The sequence below is a fragment of the Alexandromys fortis genome, unplaced genomic scaffold (assembly GCF_014885135.2).
Source record: "Alexandromys fortis isolate MF-2015 unplaced genomic scaffold, M_Fortis_MF-2015_v1.1 scaffold_28, whole genome shotgun sequence".
NCBI lineage: Eukaryota > Metazoa > Chordata > Mammalia > Rodentia > Cricetidae > Alexandromys > Alexandromys fortis.
The window spans coordinates 13,303,813-13,316,296 of record NW_026067901.1 but is presented as its reverse complement, the minus strand read 5'-3'; the positions used below and the strand labels follow the sequence as shown (position 1 = coordinate 13,316,296).

General features: G+C 53.5%; 1 protein-coding gene and 1 long non-coding RNA gene across 3 annotated transcripts in view; one reads left to right on the top strand and one right to left on the bottom strand.

Annotated features, from left to right (window-relative positions):
* Prr5 (proline rich 5) overlaps positions 1–5,209 on the top strand; it is a 39,634-nt gene extending 34,425 nt beyond the window's left edge. For both annotated transcript variants that reach the window (XM_050130044.1, XM_050130035.1), the window contains 4 exons: positions 709–800; positions 1,088–1,228; positions 2,952–3,087; positions 4,308–5,209. In XM_050130044.1, coding sequence (XP_049986001.1) covers positions 709–800; positions 1,088–1,228; positions 2,952–3,087; positions 4,308–4,777 — 839 coding nt within the window. In that variant the 3' untranslated portion in view covers positions 4,778–5,209. The remainder of the gene's footprint in view (positions 1–708; positions 801–1,087; positions 1,229–2,951; positions 3,088–4,307) is intronic.
* A 1,142-nt stretch (positions 5,210–6,351) lies between these two features.
* LOC126493206 (uncharacterized) lies at positions 6,352–11,973 on the bottom strand. The gene is made up of 2 exons (XR_007589775.1): positions 11,921–11,973; positions 6,352–8,450 (listed from the first exon to the last, which is right to left on the bottom strand). It is a non-coding gene; the product is annotated as an uncharacterized lncRNA (long non-coding RNA).
* Positions 11,974–12,484: the final 511 nt, after the last annotated feature.

Sequence of the window (12,484 nt, the reverse complement as noted above, 5' to 3'; positions counted from 1 at the left end):
CTGCCAGAGGCCAGCTGAGTCCCTGCAACCTACCCAGTTCCCCACACAGCTGCTCCTTTCTCTTGGTAGAGGTGGGAAAAGGGTGGGGTAGGGGGAAGATGTCACATGCCCAACATATATCCATCTGAGAAGCCAGCTCAGACGCCAGACAACTCCAAGGAACCCTCCCTGCCAGTCCTTGGCTCCATGTCCTACAAGTAGGCCTGGGCCCTCGAGGGGGAGCCAAAGACTGCACCCCGGGTCACTGGCCCTGGAGCTACCCTTTACCCACTGTCTCCCCATGGTTGTTCTGTATCCTGCTTCTCTGCCACATAGTAGGGGGTATCCAGAGCCACTCGGGGCTTGACTGTCCCCAGTGCCCAAGATTGGGCCTGTACCAGTTAGGGGTTCTCCAAGTGGATGGGTGGGGAAGAGGGAAACTGATGAAGGGTTTGTGCCAATGCCTGAGTATGTGCAGGCATACTCAGGACAGGAATGAGTGCCAACCTTCACCGTCACCCAGGCTGAGCACCTTCATGGGTTAGTCTCATTGTGTCCCATCTGCTCTAGATTGTAAGCGTTGTCCTGTACCTATTTCACAGGGGCTCAGGGCGACAGAGCTGCCCTATGCTGGGGGCCTCAGGGTCCTCCCACTCCTACTTAGCTTCTTGTCCTGGATGGGTCCGCGGTGTGTTCAGGACAAGCTGTAATGGCTCCTCTCGCCCACAGGACAGAAGCTGCTAGACTCGCTGGCGGAGACCTGGGATTTCTTCTTCAGTGACGTGCTGCCCACGCTGCAGGCCATCTTCTACCCTGTGCAGGTATATGGCTGAGTGCATGGGCGTTAGGGGCGTCTCAGTTGTCCATACACACTGCGGGTACCTGAAATAGCTCCAAGAAGAAGGACTCCTGGCCTGGAGAGGGGAAGCCTAGTGGCGGAGCTGGGCCCTGCATCTTACATCTTTGTGGCAGGGTTCGTGTGGGAAATAGAATGGGGGAAGGGCTTTGTGTCTCTAGGGTCTGTTCCCTCATCCCACCCCTGGCCTGGGAAAGAGGATAAAACTGCATGCTAAAAACGGGGCTACCGTGCCTCTGCCTGTGTCCACAGGGCAAGGAGCCGTCGGTGCGCCAGCTTGCCCTGCTGCATTTCCGGAACACCATCACCCTCAGTGTGAAGCTGGAGGACGCACTGGCCCGCTCCCACGCACGCGTCCCCCCTGCCATCGCACAGATGCTGCTGGTACTGCAGGTGGGACGAGGGTTTGGGGACCCAGGACCCCAAGACTGGGAGATGATAGAGACCAACTGGGTAGGAAGTGGGCAAGTAAGGCCTTCGGGCCAGGGTGTGAACCAGACCAGAACTACTTACTCATGACAGCAGCTGGCTTTTGTGTGTTCAGTCCCCGGGGCTGGACAAGGGCGTTTGCGCCTGTGTATGTGCGCACACACACACTAACACACACATACTAACACACACACTGGTTTCCGGAGCTGGACATACAGATAGACAGACAGACACACAGACACACACACAAACATGCACACTGGTTTCCAGGGCTGGACAGATAGACACACACCCACACTGGTTTCAGATACTTGGTACAGATGAACTTCATCAACAAGACTGGCTCTGGAGGAGGGACAGTGGGCAGCTAGTTCAGCTGGAGTAAAGGGACGTGCCCCAGGACAGAGAAGAGACATCTGATATATCCCCTTACAGTTGGCCAGCTCACCTTACTGAGTTCTCACAACGTGCAGTCCTTACAGGACTTTAGAGGGACCAACTGCCCTGTTTTACTGACAGGGAAACATTTTACTGTTCGCAGGTATGCGGCCTCACTTGGATGCTCACAGGCATCAAAAGCCTTGTAATGAGTCCCCCATATGTGTGGAAATCCTTTTAAAGTTAGGGTTTGTGGGGTGGGGCCTAGAGCAAGGAACAGGCTGCTGTTTTCAGGGTCTGCAGGGTCCAGGGCCTGCCCTGGGTTGGAGGCTGTGGTCACCTTGGAATGAAGCCAAGTGCAAGCCTTTGGGTGGGATTTTCATAGACTGGATCCAGCCAGGCAGGGTGACTGAGAAATGGAAGGAAGTTCAGGTCTCTCTGGTGTTGTGGCCAAGGAGGCAACCAATGCTCAGGGCGGTGCTGCCACCTGCTGGCTACTGTGCCTCCTGCAGCTTTCCCGCTATGGTCTGCATCCCAGCATAGCCTCTCTGCCACAGAGGCTTCCATTGTCCCACCTGCCACCTCTCCCCAGACTGAGTGACCTTACCCTAAGGTTGCTGTGAACTTGTCTGCTGACCTCACGTCGGTTCCCAGGTGAATCTGGCCCTCACTGTTTCAAGTCTTGAGTTGTTTGGAGGTCACAGTTGCTGGTCAGTGTGTATTGAGGGCCTACTCTGTCTCCCCTGCCTCACAACCCAGGATCACAGCTTCTGCGGGGAGTCCTAGTGGTGGGGTGCCAGTCACACTAGCAACCAGGTGTGGGTCAGATTTGTACCATAGGCGGGGGAGATGTGACTTCATAAAATTTCAGAAGTGTGTGGGCAGGGCATAGGGGCACACACCTGCAGTCCCAACCCTCAGGAGCAGAAGCAAGAGGATCTCATAATCAAGGCAGCCTAGGACACATCATGAGATCTTATCTCAAAAAGATCCATGGGCTGGGGTCCTGTCTAACCCTATGAGCATCCTCGCCTGCCTGTGTCTGCCCTTCCCCAGCCCCCGGGCGTGAGCAGTGAGAGTAGGACCTCCGGTGGTGAACTTGATGCGCCTGGCTATGGCCAGCTGTCTCTCAGAGGACCACCCAGGACACCAATGCCCGTGACTTTGGTGTAAATCACCTTATGCGACTATAGGGCACCCAGCCATGGAGGAGACTGCAGCAGCATCTGCCTCTCTGGGGTCCTCCTGGGGAAAATGGGGCAGAGACAAGCTGCTTCTGGGCCAGGGGATGACCTCCGTTCTCTTGCAGGGGGTACATGAGTCCCGGGGTGTGACCGAAGACTACCTGCGTCTGGAGACACTGATCCAGAAGGTGGTGTCACCGTACCTGGGCACCTATGGCCTCTACTCCAGCGAGGGGCCCTGCACCCATTCCTGCATCCTCGGTGGGTACCGCCTGGGGCAATGGTGTAGGCAAAACCAGGAACCCGCAGGGGCCCAGCTACAGTTATCAGCCAATCTGTCCCATGAACCTGCCTGGCCCTGCCGTGTGCAGACCTTGACCTCCAGTGGAGAGGGGGTGTTGGGGGGTAGCAGGCAGTCCCCAGAACAGTGTGGCTCTCCCACAAAGACCTACCATGCAGAGAGCCACCTGCATTTCCTAGATGTCACATCTGTACTAGCTCAGGGAGGGATGAGGTGACGGCAGGCCCTAAAGAGCCTGGTGCATCCCTCAGAAGCCAGCTTTGCCATCCCTTGTTCATTCACCAATGTCATTTGGGCACCTGCTGTGTATCAGCCCAGAGACCAAGCCACACCCTCCTCCACAGTTCTGGTCTAGCAGGGAAATGTGTCAGTGAGTCCCTGTGATGACCACTGGCCTGCAGGAAGAGATGCAAACTAGATCATAGGAACAGACCACATGGGTTCACTTGGAAGGCTCCCCTTCATCCGGGCTGCTACCTAGGGTGTAAAGTCTTAATACTTGGGAGTGTCTCAGCTCAGGCAAGTTAGAGCGGGAGAGCTTTCCACCTTCAAGGACCAGCAGGATACCTGGTGGTCAAGAAGGCAACCCCTCCTGATCCAGAGAGGCTCCCTGACAGCTTGCTGTACTCAGGAGTGCCACCTCATGGTCACTATGGGGCATTGCAGGGTCCTGCATGGAAGCCTTTCTCCTACATGGTCAAGTCTGTGTCTCCACAGCCAGGGAGGCCTGTAAAAAACTGCTTCATAGCACTGCCCACCCTGCAGCTCCTCCATATAGGTTTGTCCCCTGGGTGCCAGCCTGTGAGAATAGGAGCCCAGTCTAACCTAGGAAAGCACTGGTACCTAAGATCCGTGGGCTTCCATGGGTGAGGACAATGAGACATGACTATGACTGACGTGGGGTCATTCACAGGTCACTGGAAGCTTGCAGATTTGAACTGGGGCAGCTGAGGTCCCACTGCCTGTTCAGGTCAAGGCTGGGAATGTTAAAGTTCTCTCCAGCCTTGGCAGGAGGCTTGTATCCTGGGCTGGTGAGGCCGATCCAGAACTAGCAGCCACTGAGCCTTTACTGGGTTAGACACTTGACCCGAAGCTTCTACCCAAGTGGGACTTGGGACATGTAGGGACCATGTGGGTCAGCAGCCGCCATCCTGGTATGTGACTGTGTCTGTTCCTGCAGAGAAACGGCTCCTGCGCCGCTCCCGCTCTGGGGACGTCCTCGCCAAGAACCCGGTGGTGCGCTCCAAAAGCTACAACACGCCCCTGCTCAATCCCGTGGCTGAGCACGAAGCGGAAGGCACAGCGGCTGGTGGTACAAGTATCCGCAGGCACTCCGTCTCTGAGATGACATCTTGTCCTGAGCCCCAGGGCTTTGTGGACACACCTGGCCAGGGCCCTTCGGGGACCTACAGGTCCTCTCCAACGCCCCACTCGGGGCCTTGCCCCAGCAGACTGTACCCCCCTGCTCGTTCCCCCGAGCAGGACCTGGCCCACGGCTCCCCACCCACCTCCAGCCCTGAGACACTGGTGGACCAGATCCTGGAGTCCGTGGACTCAGACTCTGAAGGAATATTCATTGACTTTGGGCGGGGTAGTCGCTCCAGTGTGTCTGACTTTGGTGCAACCGGAAGCCGGCCGAGTGTTGTGTGATGGCCTGAGGTTAGTTCATGTTTTTACTGAACCCTGCCTGTGTGCGCGTCTGTGGGTGTGTGTCTGAGAGAGAGACTTGTTTGTTACTCTTTCCTAATTTCACCAGCCCCCTTGTCACTGCCTTGGTCACTGTATGCTCCCAGTCTGTTGGAAAATCTACCCACCTCCCCTGCTCACCCCAGGTCTGATTAGGATGTCCAGTTGGCACCGCCCAGATGCACACTGAACCACCTCAAGGATGGGGCCACCATGTGCCCTTCTGCCTGCCCCACCCTTGGTGCCCACACCTACCCAGAAAAATGTGAAACCAGTGGGTTCTGCCTATGCCAGCCCAGCTTGGCCCCCACAGTGACGGGACTCCAGCCACAGCCAGACCTGCCTCCCTCTGCCCTGGGTAGCCACAGGAAGGCTTGAAATAAAGTTACAACTCCAGGCTCCTGTCTTCCCCCTGGTGTCCTTCTGGGACCGCCACCTCATTCACCGCTCCCTCCTGCCAGGGCACATTCCCAAGTTGAGGGCATGGCCACTTGCCCATTGTCCACTCCTCCACTTGCTTTCAGGTCCAATGTCGCTATGTCTTCTTGATGGAAGGACCTAGAAAGCATATAAAGAAGGCCTGACACCTTAGTGGATGGTATAAGACAGGCCCTACTGCGGTCCCTGGTTCCAGCCCCAGACATGGGCTGGGAGGGACCCACTGCAGCCAGGGAGGGAAGGGGGTTGCTTGCCCTTTGTTCGGAGGGGGTTGCTGAAGACCCTGGTGGTAGGGCAGCCCAGCCTTCCCAGCTGCCCTAGGAGTGGTTTGCTCAGAGTCTGAGGGTGGTTAGGACCTCCCTGGTCCTCAGTGAGCTGGTTCTACCACCTGGTAAATGGACGTAAGTGTTCTTGAGTGCTGGCAGGGTGGCTACAGGCTTGTACCGGCCCAGTAGCTTACCCCGACATGCCATCCCTGGAGTAGGCCTCTGTCGTGTTGAGATGCTCTTTAGAGAGCCAGCAGGAATATGGTCCTCTTTGATCACATGCTGACCCCTGCCCCAGACACTCAGGCCTTGATGGTCTGCTGGGAGTGACCAGCAAATAGCAGCCCCAGGGGCAGGGTGACCAGATCTGGCCAGGACACAGGATAGGAAGCAGCTATTTCATTCTTGGGCTGCAAGGCCTTGTGGATCCAGGGGATCTGCTGGAGATGTTAGGATGAAGGCTCCCCCGCCCCCCAGGGTGGGAGAAACAGCCTGTTCCAGCGAGGGGTGGCCTGCTTGAGTTTCCGTGCTGCCCGTGGCGAGGGCACACAATGGACTCCAAGGCTGTCTCAGTGTCACTGTCGCTGTGAAGAGACAGGCGCAGAAGCAGCTTGGAGAGGAGAGGGTTTGGTTTACAACCCAGACTCACAGTTCATTGCAGGAAGCCAAGGCACGAACTTGGAGTCAAGGGCCGATGTGGAGGCCATGGAGGATTTCTGCTTGCCTTTTGTGATTTGTTCAGCCTCTTTTCTTTCTTTCTTTCTTTCTTTCTTTCTTTCTTTCTTTCTTTCTTCCTTCCTTCCTTCCTTCCTTCCTTCCTTCCTTCCTTTCTTCTTTCTTTTTCTTTTTCTTTTTTTTTTGTTGCTGTTTCATTTTGAGACAAGTCTCTGTATATAGGCCTGGCTATCTCAGAACTATGTAGACCAGGCTGGCCTCCAACTCACAGAGATCCACCTGCCTCTAACTCCTGGGTGCTAGGCTAGGATTAGAGGCATGGGCGACCATTTCCTCTTTGCTTATAGAACCCAGGACCACCAGCCTAGGGGTGGCCCCCTCCCACAGTGGGCTGCTTCCCACCTCAAAGAATCTGGAGAGAATGCTCGGTGCCCTGGCTAGAAGCTGTCTGCATTGCTTCAGGCACTCAGGGAAGTGAGATAGGCCCGTGACCTGGCTAGGCTGTGCCACCCTGTCTCCCTCAACACCAGCAAAGTTGAATCCTTTGAAGGGTGAAAGTGGGATTATGGGCAGAGGGCTTCCACTGTGTGGGGGGGGTGGGGCAGGAACGGGGGGATTCTACTGTAAGCGGAGCAATGATAATCAGGTGTATTAGGATTCTCTAGAGGACAGAACCAACAGGCTATATATAAAAAGTAGGCTCTAATGTCAGTGAAGGGATGGGCTTGCCAGCAGGAGTGAAAGCAAGCAGCCCAAAGCGAGCGAACCTTCTTCCATATCGTTATATAGGCTGCTACCAGTCAGTGTAGCCCAGATTGAAGGTGGTGGATCTTCCCACCTCAAAGATCCATACTAAAAGTGAGTCTTCCCACTTCAAATGATTTAATTAAGAAAAAAAAATCCCTCACGGGTGTGTCCAACTTCATGCGTTTTAGTTAACTCCAGATGTAATCAAGTTGACCACAGACCAATCTTTGTGTGCAAAGATTGGCACACAAGGATGCACCGTACACGAATTTATGGCTAGGATGCCCCCCCCACTCCCTGGGAGACCTCTGAGCCAGGGGGCCCAAGTCCCTGGCTGAAAATTCATAGTTTCATGGTTTGTAGCTCCCCACTCCAGGCAGCTCCATTGCTCTTTTTCCGAGCTCCCAGATCTGTCCTAAGGCCAGCCCCGTGTCCTACTGCTAGTTAGCTACTGCTGGATCAGCACGGGGCTCCAGGGACTTCCCGGTGGAGGTCTCTCGATGTCCTAGGTGGGTTCCATTGGTTCCCTGGGCCCACCTCCCTCTGCATACCTGCATGTGTGTTTCTGCCCACCATGGGCTGGGAAACAGATGTTTGTCACAAATGACAAGCCCTACTACTTGATCAACACACAGGGAAAGCGTGAAGAAGGGCTGTGCACTGCTGACTGTCACAGGGTGGGACACCAGGCCCTGCCTGTTGACCGTCCACTCTGACCCTCAATTCACTCTCCTGAGGGGAGATGTGGGGGTAGGGAACACACAGCAAACAGCTCTTGGAGATTTTTATTTTTTTTTTTAATGTCGAGTGGGCTATGATGGCATTTTGCCCTTAATACCAGTACTTGGAGGCCAAGGTAGATGGATCTCTGTGAGTTCAAGGCCAGCCTGGTCTATATAGCCAGTTCTAAGTCAGCTAGAGTTACATGATAAAATAATGTCCCAAAACAATAATAAGATGACGTTGAAAGCATGTTTCAACTGGAGTGAGTGACTCCTGGTAACTGACACTGCTCGGTGAGGCTTCCACTCCCATCCAAGGCTCTTACCTTGTTCTGTGCTAACTCCCGAAGGCTTCTGGGACAATAAACAGCACTGCACCTCTCTATGGAGAGGATGCTGTCTTGGCCTTTAGAAGCTTGGCCTGTTGGAATGTGTGTCCATCTTTCTTTTTTAAAAACCTTTTTACTGATTTTTTGTGATTTTCATATCATGTCCCCCAATCCCACTCCTCTCCCCATCCTTCCATATCCACCCTCCACCCTTGCAACCCCCACAAAAGAAAACAAAAATAAATAAATAAAAAGTAAAAATGAAAATCTTGCAGCTCTTTTGCCCGAATGGTTTTGTTTGCAAATGTCCATTGTGTTGAGTCATTGGACGGGTTCGAGGCCTCTGTCTTCTGCTACACTATCGATACCGGATCCTCATGGGGACTCCTCTCAAACGTCCTGTTGTTGCCCTGTGTTATGGAGATCCTGTAACTTTGGTTCTTCAGGAGCTCCAGCAGATCTTAGATGGGGCAGATGAGATGTCAGTGAGCCCTGGGAACTCAATCAGGGTAGGTTTCACCCTTTGCAAGCCAAGCCCTCGTCTCTGTTCCCATCACTGGGGTTTGCTCATGCAAAGACACCGACACCACTGCTTCAGGCTGAAGGTATGGGTCAGTGGGCAGAGTGCTGGCTTAATAGGCACAAGGCTCTGGGTTCGATTGCATGGTGACAAGTTATCCTTAGCTACACAGTGAGTCTGGAGCCAGCTTGAGCTACATGGAACCCTATCTTTTATGTTTTGCTGTTTTGAGACAAGGTCTCACTATGTAGCCCTGGCTGGCCTGGAACTCACTATGTATACCAGGCTGGCTTCTAACTCAGAGATCCCTTGCATCTGCCACTTAAGTGCTAAGATTAAAAAGGTGTGTGCCACCATCCCCCACTGGACCTCTGTCTTTAAAAGACCCACCACTTTTCCATCAAGTTATCAGACACCCGGGTTTTATCGCCTTTATCTGCTTGCTGTTTGGAGGTAAAGGCAAGCCAGGTCATGAGTCTCAAGGAGGCTGATGGGAAATTGAGGGCCTTTATGGTCTCACTTGGGAGCTCCTTACTGTTAATATGAGAATCCTGCTTCCCGCCTGGCCCCTCCCTCACACCCACAGGACCTAGGATCTATCAGGTCAGAGGGCCTTGTTACCTGGCTTCAGCTGCTTCCTCTGTCCCCACCCTGTCCCAAGTCCAGTCACCTGTGACTCCTGCACTCAGCCCTCAGCAGCCTGGCACAGATGGCACACACAGAGGGATTAGGGCACAGTGCTGCTTTGTCCCCCCCCCCCCCCCCCGTTCTGCAACGTTCCTTCGGTGCCCTTGGGATAAAAGCCGCTCTGGTGTCTTCGTGGTGAAGGTCATTCCATTCACAGAGATGTGCGCTGGCTTTCCCCCCAGCTCCTTCACCAACGTGCTCACAAAGCACAGGATTGAACAGTCTGTCCACCTGGCTAATGCCTCAACTGGAACTCCCAGGTTTCCCTGCGCCCGTGCACGGGGAGGGGTGGAAGGGTGGGAGTGGGACTGGGTCCCTTCCTCTCCCTCCATTACTCTCAAAACCTTTGAAGCTTCTTTCAGGGATCTACCTGGGGCATTAGCACCTGCTTCCTAAAGCTCGGGGCTCTTCCCACCCACTCTGCTGGAAGCCTCGCTGTCCCTGTCTCTACAAGGACACTGGGACCCTTCACACACACAGCCCTCACACACGTCTCCACTCCCATGTTCATAAAGAAAGGGAGCTCATGCAATACTAAAACTTGGGATTGGCCTTGAAGACAGTAAAGGAGAGAGATAGACTCAAAAATTCTTAGTCTCCTATGGGATATGGAATGTGACTCTTGCAAGTCTGGGTGCTAAAGACTAAGAAGGGACACCCATTCCAGCAGGAGAACTTGGTCTCTGGGCTCCAAGAGGGCCCACTGGTCAATTGGTCATGTCTTAAGGGCATAGAAAGGAATTGGGGTCCTGGGTAGAGAAGCCTACACAGGATCTCAGACACATTTCTTGACAATGAGCCTCAAAAAGCCACAGAGCATCTCCCAGTGACCTCTGTGTTCGCTTTCTGAGTGCATCCATGTCTTGTGGACTCCTTATGTAGAGCAGGGTAATGGGACTGACTCTACCCAGGGAGCTCTCAGGGCTTAGATTGGGGAGCCTCCTGGAGCAGCATCGAGTCATTGGGTGGAAACCCACATGGGCTGTCTCTCCCTCGCTCTTGGGACCAGCAGCACTCCAGGTAGGCTGCAGATGTGCGGCCTGCATGAGGTGTGCACGAAGCTAGGGGAAGATGCTAAGCCTTGGGAGTTGGGGGATGGGAGATGGGATGCTGTCATTTTAGCGGTATCACTCAGTGTGACCTGAGTACACATGTCTCCTTCCAGGAGTCCTGAGGCTTATGGGGTCTCCAGCTGAAGAGAAGGCTGATGGGGGAATACTACACTCTATTCATGTATCCCTCACACCCCTTCTGGAGACAGCCAGTACCACTAGCATGAGTCTGAGATGGCGGGTATGAGCTATCTATCAGGCAGACCAAACAGCCTCAGTTTCTCCATTTGAAGCAAGGATCTTTGCAGATAACGACATCGTGTTGTGGTGATTTTGCTTGTCTGTGCCCGTGACTCATATACAGGGTCATAAAGCTGGAGGGTTATAAAGCCACACCACTGGGAGCGCTGCACAAAAGGCTGCGTTCAGCAGCAGATGGGTCCTCAGTGGGCTGTGACCTGAAGGAGGTAAGGGCTCAATACTAAAGCACTGACTTTGCCCCAGGACCCTTTTCCTCATTGGTGTTTACGTTTGTAGAGAGGGCAAACCAGCCCTAACCAACTGTAAAAGGCTATTAAAAGACACATTACTGCAGAGACAATCTCTCCTCGGGAGACTCTCTGGGACTCTCCTCACCTTGTGTTTGGTGGAGATGAAGGCAACGTGAGGATGCGGATCAGGGAAGGGTCTCGTGTGTTAGCCACTTCAGCAGCCCGTTACTGAGGCAATGCTGATTGCCTGGTCGTAGGAGCTTCCCAAGTTGTCAGGAGTGAGGAGCCACACACTGCTGCCAGAAACAGTGTCTAAAACCAACCCACAGTGGAGAGTAGCCCTAAGGGCAAAGCAGTGACTAACTAGTATAGCAACCCATAGGAGACTCCACTCACAGGAGGCTCCACCCACAGTAGACTCCACCCCCACAGGAGGCTCCACCCCCAGGAGACTCCACCCCACAGGAGACCCCACCCTACAGGAGGCACCACCCACAGTAGACTCCACCCCACAGGAGACTCCACCTCACAGGAGATGACACTCCACAGGGGAGCCTATTCCACAGGAGACTCCAGTTGTACTGATCCAAAATCAGTAGACACAGTAGCCATACCCAGAAGGCCCCACCCCATTACAAGGGTCTCTGCTAACACCCCTACCAGCAGAGAGGCAAGAAGGCAGTGGGTTCAACACGCTTCAGTAACTGGTGTTGGTTCAAGCTTTGACTGTCTGACCTTGAGTAGTTTATTTAAGCAGAGTTAAATTGTTTGTTTGTTTGTTTGTTTGTTCTTTGAAACTGGGTTTCTCTGTGCAACAGCCCTGGCAGTCCTGGAACTAGCTCTGTAGACCAAGTTGGCCTCAAACTCACAGAGATCGCCTGCTTTTGCCTCCCGAGTGCTGGGATTAAAGGCGTGTGCCACCACTGTCTGGCAGTACAACACAATTTGATAAAAGTTTCCTAGTAATGATGAACTCAGTGTGCACTGTTGCAATAGAAGCGGCAGGGCTGCGTCCCCAACACCCCGGCCGCTTGGCTAGCTTATGCCCGAAATAATTACACGGAAACTGTATTCTTTCAAACACTGCCTGGCCCGGCTAGTTCCAGCTTCTTATTGGCTAGCTCTTACATATTGTTCTAACCCATTTCTAATATTCTGTGTAGCCCGAGAGCTGGCTTACCAGGGAGGATCTTAACCTGTGTCTGTCCGGAGCAGGAGAATCATGGCGACTCCTCCTCTAACCTTCTTTCTCCCAGAATTCTCTTCTGTATACTCCGCCTACCTAATTTTCTATCCAATAAAATGGGCCAAGGCAGTTTCTTTATTAATAAGAAACCATTCCCACATCAGTGCACAACAAAGTTTAAGACATGACTACGTCAAAACTCTTTGTAAAGTGGCATCTTTTGTAAAGACAGGTTCTGCAGATTGAGAAAACCAGCTCAAGATAAGGGTCTGGGGGAGGAAAGCTTGGCCACACAGACAGCACAAAGGTCACCAGGCTATTAACCATGTTTGCTCCCAGCCTTCTGGACAGAAAACAGGTTGTACATCTCCCCCCTTGAAGAGACAACCCTGTGTGTTTAACATTTCTGGTCCCCTTAGTGTTTATCTGTGAGCACAAGGGCCTGCTACACACACACACACACCCAGGCTGGACGCAGTGGTCCTAGTAACACAGTGTGTTCCCAGTCAGCCCCCTCCCTTAGAGTGTACTTCGTTACGGTGGAGCCTGTCACTGTCC